The 12,200-nt window shown below is 41.3% G+C and overlaps 1 protein-coding gene across 2 annotated transcripts in view; it reads left to right on the top strand.

Annotated features, from left to right (window-relative positions):
- Positions 1 to 12,200, top strand: part of LOC148946941 (lysosome membrane protein 2-like) — a 206,086-nt gene that overhangs the window by 136,905 nt on the left and 56,981 nt on the right. For both annotated transcript variants that reach the window (XM_089096747.1, XM_089096748.1), the window contains exon 3: positions 1,141 to 1,266. In XM_089096747.1, the coding sequence (XP_088952873.1) occupies positions 1,141 to 1,266 (126 nt within the window). The remainder of the gene's footprint in view (positions 1 to 1,140; positions 1,267 to 12,200) is intronic.

Raw genomic sequence — 12,200 nt, forward strand, 5'->3', positions numbered from 1 at the left:
TAAGAAATAAACTTCTGCTAAGGCAATAACGGTGGTATTGCTTCGCGGCAGGATAATAACAGTTCGTTCTTTGACTAATAAATAAGAACATGCTTATCTACACCCTTGGCATAGGTGCATGGACACTGAAAAAAAAAATTAGAGATCTAGGGAAAGACTTGATGACAGTTCACACACCTTCTTGTTTCGGCCTTCCTCTTCATCGTCATTTTTTCTTTTATATGCGAAGCACTCTGAGTATAGATAATCCTGTGAGGTTGCAGATTGCACCAATTGCTTTACCACAGTAGCCACTGGTCTCCATGTAAAATCACTTCAGTAAAATTGTGTAGTACCATCATTCAAAGACAAATTTTCACAGATTTCAGTCGTTTTTTTTTTTTTTTTTTTTTTTTTTTTTTTTTTTTTTTTTTAGTTACATAATTTCTATTTCACACATTAAAAGCTTCCAATATGCTGCCATTATTATTGCCAATCTTATCATCAATTTCTCTGCTCTACTGAAACTTTGTTTGAAAGAGGCAGCATGTGGTTTTGGTGGGATAGCCAATCCTTACAAAGAAAGTTTGAAAGAGATATTCAGAGCCCATCCTGCATGTTTTTTCAGTCCTAGACGCTTTTCTCTACAAATAATCTGAGCAAATTAAGTTACAACATGTTGAACTGTGGTACCAACAATGTATGGAGAGAAAGCACCACATAAGGAAGTAAATTGATGTGATTATATAGAAGGCATTCATTATTGTCACATTGAACTTTTCCTATTAAGGTGATGCACAGGTGACGGCTCTGCATGCTTCCATATCAGCATTGATTCTGGGGCTTCCAGGATGCTGCTGTGGTGCTAAGGGATACTTCAAAGCCGCGGGGGGAGCAGGCAAAGACACATCATTATCACTACCTTAACTGTTAGGTTAGTAGCAGGTTTGTGTTACCTGAGAAATTGCCTAGTTTTTCAATTTTCCAAACATTTTTCTTAAGTTCGTTCAATTTTTTACCTTTTAAACACTAAATCTGCTTGCAAAGATCAAAGTTTCGCATTTCATCTGTCTTGGTGTTGGATAAGTATTGCATTTGGAACTGTATATGTATTGTTTTGTAAACTAGTAACGTATTTAACTCTTCATATTTTTTTTCTAGGAAAGTCCTAACAAATGTGCCATTGCGTGTGCCTCCGTGTCTCTGATTTTAGGAGTTACATTCCTGGCTATAGGATTATTTAGCTTTCAATATTTACCACAATATTTTGAGAATCAAGTTAAACAGGTAAACTTCAATATCTTGTATATTTTATTGATACAAAAGCAATAAAGCTTAAATCATGCCACATTAAAGCAAATTAGAATATGAGAAAGTGAGAAACGAACCTTATAGCTATCAAAACTAAACCTCAGGTATAGCGAAGAGGACATTTTAGAGAGGGTGCAAGAAAATTTGGGAGAGGACAAAAAAAGGATATTCTGTAGCCACGTATTGATAAAGTGAACCATCAAAGACAATGTTTCAATTCTTTCTTTGTTGGGCGATGAGATTTTTTTTTTTTTAATATGAAGAAGGGGGATGCTACTGACAAATATTTTAGTTTTCCTAACTAAAAATATAGCAATATCATATCTTGGCTCTTTAGAAGGTCTCCATGTTTGAGGCCCACATTTCAAAGCTTTGGGGGCCCTTGGTATTTCCCTAAATAGGATCCCTGGGTGCTATATGCATTTATATTTTTATAATTATAGTTCTAAGAATCTATTACTTGAAAAAAAGAAAATTTTCTGAATGTCTGTTTTATTTAAAATGCTACTGTTACTATTTGAGCTATGGTATCCCAATAACTTTTCTATATTCGTCCATGATATAAAGTTTTTTTTTTTACATTACATATCCTGGACATGTACCTGCAGAGAGAAATTTCAAGTAAAATACTTCAGCTTCCGGTCTTCTTTTGCTTTTTTTGGTGTGGTGTCTCCGTCTTTCTTCTTTTTTGACCATGATTACGATCCAACTGGCAAAACAAATAATAGGAAAAGAGCACTTTTATCTCCGAATACACTAAAAAGAGAAAAAAATCTGCTATCCGCACCTTGTAAAAATGAAATCTGCTAAGGCTAAACATGAAAGTGTGGTTTGGCCATCAAACAGTCCGTTGCAGTAAAGAACACCACTGGCCAATAGTTGCCAAAATTCTAAGAAAATAATTTTCGATTATCGTTAACACATCAAAACAGTTGACTTCTTATATTGATTAATTAAAAAAAAAAATTCCACAAAATAAGTTTTTCAAAAAAAAGTAAAGAACTTTATTAAACCAAAAATGAGCAAAAGTAAAATCAAATAATCTACCAAGCGTGAAACTACCACAAATCAGCATCGATAAATAAATGAAACCCAAAACGAACAGAAATTACAATAAATAGTCGAGTAAAAATCAAAACGAGCAGAAATTAACATGAGTAGGGCTCAAAACCCCTATGCCTTCCCAAGGGCAGAACATAATTTGCACTTTACTGAAAAAAATATAAATGTTTTTACTTTAATAACTTTAATAAATCAAATAATATTTACATTTTGATGAATAAATATCAGTATATGTATATTAAACTGAGAATGCACATTCATTTGTGTTTTTTTTCTACTTACAACCTGTAAGTTTTTTTCAAAACTTACAACCCTTGCCCTGAGGGCTGTGGGGTGAGTGTCATACTCAAAGACTCAATTTCGGACCTTTCAACTACGTTGAACAAATGGCTATATCAAAATTTTGATCGGATGTGTTTGAATGAGCCCCTTTTGAAGTTTCTAAGACAACGCTATCTATTAAAACCTTATATGCCCCCAGGGCATAATTTACAACCTTTGCTCTGGGGGATCTGGGGGGTTTGTCATTTTAAAATAAATAATTTACAGAGTTGTTAACTACGCTTAACAAAATGGCCATGTCAAAACCTCGATTGAACGGGCTTGGGGACATAGCAGGCGTGAGAGGGGGGTTAGTTGTTCTCCATTCACTTTGACCATTAAAAATGGGACTAGCCCTTTGACAATCCGATCAAATGAGCCCTTTTTGAAGTTTCTGTGAAAAAACTTTCTATAAAAACCTTATATGCCCGCAGGGCATAACTTACAACTATTGCCCTGAGCGCTCTCAGGGGGTTATCATCCTGAAAGACCTAATTTCCGACTACGAACTCTCAACTACGTTCAACAAAATGACTATCTCAAAATTTTAATTGAATATGTTTTGGGGAAATAGTGAGCGTGGGGGGGGGGGGTTAGTCGCCCTTCAATCACTTTCGACTATTAGAAAGGTTACTAGCCCTTTGAATCTTCACTCGAATGAGCCCTTTTTAAATTTTCTACAACATCGCTTTCTTTAAAAACCTTATATGCCCACAGGGCATAACTTACAACCCTTGTCCTGAGTGCTGTGAGGGGGGGGCATCCTTAAAGACCTAATTTCCAAAACTTTCAACTACTTTGAACAAAATTGCTATCAAAAAATTTTGATTGGATGTGGTTGGGGAAAAGGTGGGCGTGAGAGGGGGGTTAGTTGCCCTCAAATCACTTTTGACTGTTAAGAAGGGCACTAGCCCTTTGAATTTCCAATCGAATGGGCCGTTTTTGAAGTTTCTACGACAAAGCTTTCCATAAAAATAATTTTGATTGGATGTGTTTGGGTAAATGGCGTGCGTGGAAGGGGTGTTGGTTGCCTTCCAATCACTGTAGGCTATTAAAAAGGGCACAATCCACTCCTATTTCAAATATAATGAGCCCTTTTCGAAGTTTCTACGACAACTCCTTCGATACGAAGTGCCCAGGTCTAAGACCAATAAACCAAAAAAAAAAAAAAAAATACATCGTGCCAACATCGTTCTTTACTTAGGCAGCGCTATTGTGTTGCCTATGATTAAAGAAAAAAAAGCAAGTTTTTTTCAACTGAAAGTTAGGACCTATATTAAAACTTTAAACGAACAGAAACAATCATGTATTTGTGGGGACTACGCACCCTCAACGCTCGTTCTTTACGCTAAAGTCTTAAAGTTCTTTGTAAATACTTCAAATTAAATTCAACGGCCCTTGTCTTTGTGCAGTCTTTCTTAAAGAATTATCACGAAAAGTCAAACTTGAGCGTAAAAAGTCAGGGTTGAGGAAGGGGCAGTCCCCTCATATAGGAAATAATTTCAGTTCATTTTGAATTTTGATGTTAATCCTTACTTTCAGTTGAAAAAACTTGTATTTTATTTAAGTTCTGACCATTTTTCAAATTATACAAGAAAATCTCCTCCCCCCTCCCTTCTGCGTAAGAAAAATTCCCCTGGATTTTCCTTCCCACAAAAAAATCTCCTGATAGAGGATTTCCCCACAGAAAATTCCTCCGAAAAAAATTATGTATATTTCACAATAACAAATATTATATTTAAACAATGGGCAAATTGAATAACTTACAGTCCTTTTTCCAGGGCTAATTGCCATTTCGACTAATGGACTTCTTAGGGATGTTTCCCCCTTTCTTGAAAATCAAGCAAATTTTCTCAGGCTCACAAGTTTTGATGGGTAGCCTAGCATCAAGTTTAACGAATTTTATCTATGTGGAATCACCATATAAATTCATTTGATGTATTAATTGAAATCAAAATTCTTTTTTTAGAGTTTCGGTTACCATAGGGCCGAGTTGTTCCTTACTTGATTGTTTAATGCTACCCATCAGAAGTTAAAAGCTTGAGAAAACTCGATTTTTGAAAAAGAGGGCCAGAATCCCCTAAAACGCAAATGATCTTAATGAAATTACACCATTAGATTAAGCATATCAGAGAACCCTATGGTCCAGTAAATCTACGAAACTCTGGGACCGAATAGAAAAAAATCTGTACAACATATCAAAATTCCCTAAAAATGCCCTGGGCGGAACAGGATGAAAAACAGGGGAAAAGGGGGAATATTGTAAAAATTCAGGGGCAGATTTATTGTGCGCTCGAACTTCACGTCTGCTCGTTTTCTGCGCGGAGAAACGAAAAAAAAGTTATGTTGTTTTATCGCTGGACTTGGTTCGATATCTCCCTTTAGCGGGGGAGGGGAAAACAGTATCCTCGAGAGTTGTGCGATGAGACTGGTCAAAATGTTGCCCCCCAGGTTTTTTGACTCGATGATTTTAAAAAACCTGGTATTAGATTCGTATCTTGCTTTTCTGTAGTTTTCACCGCAGGAGGTACAATGCATCAGGCATCGGGGAAACTAAATGTAAAAAATGAAACAAATCAGGTAAATTTGATAATCACAGCAAAAGATTATTACGGTTTTGATTGAACTAAAAATGAGAAGATCAAGGATTTGTACTAAACATCGTCTTCTTCATCGTTATCAACAAAAACATTATTATTAGCAGTCTTTGCAAGCAAGTGTGCAAGGCAATCCATTTTTTCGGCAACTACAGCGTGAGCTGTCACAGTTGGCTGATGTCTTTGACCTGTTCAGTTTTTCAAGAAAAACCCTGTACACAGCTTTGCTGAGACCCTCCACTTTCTTAGCCTTGTAGAAACACAGCAAAAGATTTTCACCGGCTTTCAGGAATTCTTCTTTCGTAGAACATGGATTAAGGAATACTTCACAGTTATTCCTAAATTCTTCATGGCTTTTCAGAAATGGCAGGGGACCCTCTTTTCCTATTCCAAATAAACGGGAAGTCGTGTCACAACGAAGAAGACCGTGGTCAACAAGAATATAGTGACAAAACTGTCTCAGCGATCTTTTGATAAAGTTGATGTGCCAGTATTTAGTTGACAGCGCTCTTGACTTGGTACTGGTTTCGAAGTAGAGATCCCTGGCTTCCAGAGGTAGGTGATGGAGGAGAAGGATCAATAAATCAGTGTCGTTTCCGCCTACTGTGGTTGCCCTTTCCTTGGCCGCATCAACACCTGCAAATGCAATCAGAACGTCCGCATCTCTCTGTATGAAGGACAGTGAGGCCGGCTTGGACAAGCTTTTTAGTAATAGCTCGAATAATGTTCTGCTTATTGTTGGGACTCCGCAAAAAGTCCTCTTTCTTCCTTTGCTGCTTCATACTCAGTGTGAAACCTACGGTCGGACACTGGATACCTTTCGATCGTCTAATGACATCTTTGGTAGACGGACCTGAAGTGTAACCATCAAAGACGACGGAAGCATTTGAATACTTCTGTGTCACAAATGAAACCTAACTGTTACAAATCTGTTCGAAAATGTTTCCTGTTTTCCATGGAATATGCTGGAGCAATCTTACGCCATCGATCACGAATTTTTCCGGCTCTTTCGATAAGAGGTTCACAGGTTCTGCCTTCGCTAATTTCCAAATAGCGCTCGCTAGCTCCGCTTTATCTGGCTTTCGTAACAGGCTTGAAGATTCGGAAAGGGCAGTAGGATATCTTGAGAGTTCGAATCTGAGAGTTTCTTCCATATCCCCTCCGGAATAGTAGTTGCCGCTGCTGCAAGACGTTTGAACAGAAGACTTACGTCAATTTGTATGTCTTCACCGTCAGCTTGAAAAATGTTGCCTTGACAGGCCACCGTAATCGCTTTGCTTTTACGTTTGAAGAAGTAGCGATCGGTATCGGTGTCGTTTATTGACTTCAGAATTTCTTTTCCTATCGCCTTTGCTGCATCCGCGTTGACATCCCTTGCTGCTGTTATACCATTCGATATATTGCGCAATTAAGTGCACTTATCGTACGGAGAGGACTGCAAAAAAAATTACTAAAGCTTTTACGTCCTTTCTATCTCTTTCTATCCGAGCTAGTATTGCGGAAACGTGCTGGTCAGATGACACTTACTCAACGCCAGTGAGTGACTGCATAAGCTCATTAATTTCAGCTCGCACTGGCATTGACACTGTCCAGATCAATCTGCGTATCACTCATTCTATTTCCTCTCTTGAGTCCCCCGCTTGTTTTCAGCGACCTCATCGGTACTTGCTTAATTACTAAGTCGGGAGAGAGCCGAGCCCAAAATATATCGCTTTTTCGAATTACAAACATCCCATCTGCGATGTCTTCATGCAGCTCCTGGTTACTTTCTTTCAACTCTTCCATTTGCTGAAGAAATATTCTCACGACTTCATGTACAGGTTGTGGTCTGCAGCTGCAAAATAAGGGAGTATCTCAGAGAGTGCTTGAAGATACTGCACCCAGTTTCCGGTCCGTTCTGCCCTGGCGGTCTTCTTAAGCACTCTGAACATTCCTAGATACTGAAGCCGTATTTTTGCAGTCCTGTTGTTCTGCAGCTTGTCTTGAAACTCCATGATTCGCGTTTGGATTTGACGCACTACGTCTGCATTGGATGCATTTTCGAGGGTTACTTCCTCATTCAGTAAAGCCATACATATTGCCGAAGCATCTGCAAAGTCTTGATGACTCGCAAATGTCATCTGTGCAGATGAAACCATTCGATTTGCAAATGAGAGAGATCTGCAATGCTGAATCTATAAGCTCGTGCGTTCTCATAGCTCTTGAAACAGCTGTACCGCTAAGGAGATGCTTAATAGTGTCACCGGCATATATGCATTCGAACACTATTTCTGTTTCCGTCATCAGTTGCCCGATCGCTCCAAGAAAGCTCATACGGCAATGGAGACTACAGTTTACTGGAACTGTTGCCTTAGAGGACTATCAGCAGGCTCAGCCTTGATGATGTTCACCGCTTTCATGTACAACGGTTGGTCGAAAGTCACAACTGTTACCATTCCGTGCGGCGTGCTTTATCGGAGATAAAACGTAAGGTCGTGTATACACAAGAAAGATCGGAGGGATTATAGTCGATCATAGGCAGAAAAACAATCGATGAAGTGCCTTTGTATGACCCATGGTGAATTGCTTGCATAAATCCACTCCATCCGACTCGTTTCGTGTCATCTATACAGCTTGCATGTCATAGTACGTCAATGCCATCGATCTGGTCGTCGAAGGTGATGGTCGGAGTGGGTTTGTACACAAGAATGTTCTCCTGTTGGCTTCTGTTGTAGAAGAAGAAAGGCACTTGTCCTACCTTCTGGAGTATTTCAAGGTTTACAAATGCTCTTCAGATTATGATTGGAAATTTGGGTAGGCTTGGTGTGGCAGCAGCTAGTCTTCCCATCCCATGGAAAGTACCTTTTCCGTCGATAGTGGAAATATCGTGGTCATCATTTTCGCCAATGAACAGGATGAAAGTTCCAGAAGTCATCCCTGGAAGTTCTGCACCATGAGCTACTGCGGAAGAACGCTCGAAGCACTTCAGAGTAAGAAGTAGAAAAACTTAACCTATTCAGCTGGTCGATGAGGAAACGTGAATCAGATTGGTGTTGTAGTTGGACTCCAAGGTATACTTGTAAAGGAGCGAGCAAAGATCGGGGATGGAAAGCCTGCATTATTGCTTGACCGATTCAACCTACCAGTAGGTCCTTGTCTGATCTCGTGATTAGCAGAGAAAGAAGGAGACTCAGCGATTGTGGTGAGATTGTGGTGAGGTAGTCAGAGTTTTTACACTGTACTAACTTAATGTCATTCTTAATTACTTTGGCCACTGTCTCTATCCTGACCTTCACCTGGTCTTATTCACTCGGCTGTAAAGTTCTGTAAAGATCACGCAGGATTTCATGTGCCGTTTGTCGGAAAGTCACAACACCAATCTGTCTGTCTAGGTCAGTTATAACAATGCGGTTGCCGTAGGTTTCATTAAGAAGTCGTTTTATAAGCTTTGTGGTGTACGGTGCCTGGTCTGGTCCAAGGAAAAGCCTCATCTTTTCTGCTATATCTTTCACTGTAAACTGTTAGTTTTCGAGTTCTTCGAAATAATTAACAGCTTTAATGAATGCATCTCGATTTGTACGCTACTGTGGCCTTCCAGCAGCGTTCACCAGATCAGTGGCACTAGAGTACCGCCTTGGAATAACTTACCTCTTTAAACGAGCAATAATTGTATTTGTATTTGTTTTTTGTTTTTTTCTCCAAAACGACTCCATATTTTTTTTAGAAAAATTGGTATCCTGGGCTATTCTGGCCTTAAAAAAAAGTTGTATATAGGTCACGAGTTTGAGGAAGTTTGTTAAGAGCCTTAATTTTGGAAAAAAAATCCCGTGAATGACGTCATATTTATAAGCAAATTTCAAGATAATAAAATACATCCCCCCCCCCAGGAATGATCGTATCGATTTCAGTATCCATGACGCATACAACATTGCAAAAAGGAGGCGAATGGAGTTCGTCCGGAATGATGCAGACCTTGTCTGCTGACCACGTGCCTCTGGATATGGGGTCATCCCCTAACTAAACACTCCGATCAGGGTTGCTGCAACCTCATTTGGCGGGTGGAGCCCACCCAGGGAATATCAGTATCTAGGTTAAACCTAGCTCTAATCAGATTCCAGGCCTAGGGTCGGTTGGGCTAGCGACCATCCACCTGAAAATCAAGTGCTACGCAAAGTGACTACATAGCCTCGGATCCGGACCTCCTTTTAAGATCTCGACCTACGCGCGTCAACGGACATGCTGACGACGTCAGAAAAACTGACAGACTGAACCTTCTAGACCAAAGGGGGCTTCGAATAGCCACCTGGAATGTTTTGACCCTGAATGCACCTGCATCAAAGAACCTACTTTCTCAAGAACTTCGTAAGAATAAAGTGGCGATTGCAGGTCTCACAGAAACCCGTCTTACTGGAAGTGGAGAAGAGCGAATAGGCGATAATCATTCGTTAGTTTGGTATGCAGGGAGCATGAGAAGAAATGGTGTTGGCCTCGCGCTAAACGGCCTTGCAAGAAAGGCCTTACTCTTGCACGAAGCTGCATCAGACAGAATAATGAAGGCCCGCTTTGGGCACAAGAATGGCAAGATGACAATTTTCATATGCTATGCCCCGACCAACAATTTCGACGACGTAAACAAGGAAGAGTTCTAATCTGCTCTGTCCAGATGTCTGTCAACAGTTTCCTCCCCCGATGGCACTGTTTTTCTCGGTGACTTCAATGCTACAGTGCGAGATGATATGGGTGTTTGGCGTGGCACAATTGGACCTGTATCCCCCGCCCCACTGAACAATAACGGCCTTCGCCTACACGAACTGTGCCAATCCCATGAACTTGTGATCGCAAACACCTACTTTCAACGTAAGACTATCCACCAGTACACGTGGTATAGTAACGACGGTCGCACAAAGAAGATGATTGACTACGTCAAAATTTCTAAACGCTGGAGATCATCGCTGAAGAACTGCAGAACTTACAGATCAGCAGAGCTCGGAAATGCAGATCACAGGCTTGTGTGTGCTGATGTCCAGCTTCGCCTCCATGCACAGCGATCGGAAAGAAAACCAGTAGCAGCGGATATTGGGAAACTAAAGGAGCCATATACTCGCCAGAAGTATAGTGTTGAGATATCAAATCGCTTTGAGCTCCTGGGCACACTCAACAACAGCGAAGACGCCTGGAAGTATTTTAAATCACAGACCAGCGAAGCAGCACAGCTGGTGCTTGGCAAGCGAAGTTTCCCAAAGAAATCGTGGCTAACTGACGAAACACTGCAGGTCATAGAGCAAAGGTGGAGGGCAAGACTTCTTGGGGACATGGCCACCTATCGAAGGCTCAATGGAGTGCGGAACAGACTTATTCACTGAGACCAAACTCAGTTTGTAGCAAGGAAAGCCGATGAAATCAAACTTGCAGCAAAAAAGAAAGACATGGGTAGCCTGTTCAAGCACCTCCGCAATCTCACAGAAAATAAAACACCAGCATTGGGACCCGTCCTATCCAGGGATGGGACACTTCTCTCTGATGAGGGTTCTTGTCTCGAGCGGTGGAAGGGCCACTTCTGCTCACTCCTGAACAACACTAGCCCGTCTATGCCTCCTACTGATAGTCCCAGCCAACCTGGCAGTCCAAGATACGAAACAGATGCTCCTCCAGACGAGCCTTTCAGCCCATCAGAAATTGGAAATGCAGTAAAAAGGCTCAAGAACAATAAATCTGCCGGTATCTGTGGCCTGAGTGCGGAGCTGCTAATATATGCAGGTCCTGTTATGCTCCTGTTTCTCCACACCTTGTTCTCTACAATCTGGCAAACCGAGATAATTCCCGAAGATTGGCAGAAGGGTGTAATTATCCCTTTTTGGAAGAGGAAAGGTTCTAGAAGCGACTGCTTGAACTACCGTGGAATAACCCTACTGTCTGTCCCGGGAAAACTTTTCTCAATGGTCCTGCTAGATCGATGTCGAAATATCATTCGTAAAATCCGGCGACCGGAGCAAGCTGGTTTTATGTCGGACCGTTCAACCATCGAGCAGATTTTTACGATCCGACAAATCATAAAAAAAGCCACGGAGTTCCGACAAAAAGCTTTTTTTACCTTCGTTGACTTCCGTGCTGCGTTCGACTCAGTGGACCGAGAAGCTCTTTGGCGGATTCTAGAATCGACAGGACTGCCCGAGAAATACTGCAGACTCTTCAAAGCTCTACACCATAGGACGGAGAGCTGTGTTCAAGTGAACGGCCGCCGCAGCCCGTTCTTCCAAATCACGACAGGAGTGCGTCAAGGATGTGCAGTTGCCCCAGAGCTCTTCAATGTCATCATAGACTACGTTATGACAAGGACTACTTCACGTCTCAGCTTTGGACTCAAGTTTGGAGATCGTGTCATTACAGATGCTGATTTTGCCGATGACTTGGCCATTCTGGCGGACTCCATGGAGCAGTTGCTGGAAGCGCTTTAAATCCTACGAGAAGAGGCTGCAAAAGTAGGACTGCAGATAAACTGGACTAAAACGAAAATTATGGCCATTGACCCATCCTCTCCTGCTGCCAATCCTTCAGTTAACCTGGATAGCACCACTAGCATCGAAGTTGTCCAAAGGTTCACCTACCTGGGCTCCATAATTTCTTCAGATGGCTCACTTCTTTCTGAACTACAAGCGAGAATATCCAAAGCGTCTTCTGCCGTGGGCAGACTGAACCGTTACCTCTGGCGAAAACCGAACATCAGTCGCACTACGAAGCTGCGGATTTTCAACGCCCTCGTCGGTTCTGTGATGCTCTATGAAGCTGAGACGTGGCAAGCATCAGCCGCAACCCTCAAGGCAATTGATGTCTTTCAGTCGAAGAGCCTGAGGAGGATCGAAGGTCTACAATGGTTCGACTTTGTCAGCAATGAGAAGCTGCTGCAGCTCACCAAGCAGTCTCAGTTTTTGACCCAAGCAGCCGAGCGAACAC

Source organism: Artemia sp. Qi Xiang Cuo, chromosome 11, assembly GCF_049724085.1.
Source record: "Artemia sp. Qi Xiang Cuo chromosome 11, ASM4972408v1, whole genome shotgun sequence".
Lineage (NCBI taxonomy): Eukaryota > Metazoa > Arthropoda > Branchiopoda > Anostraca > Artemiidae > Artemia > Artemia sp. Qi Xiang Cuo.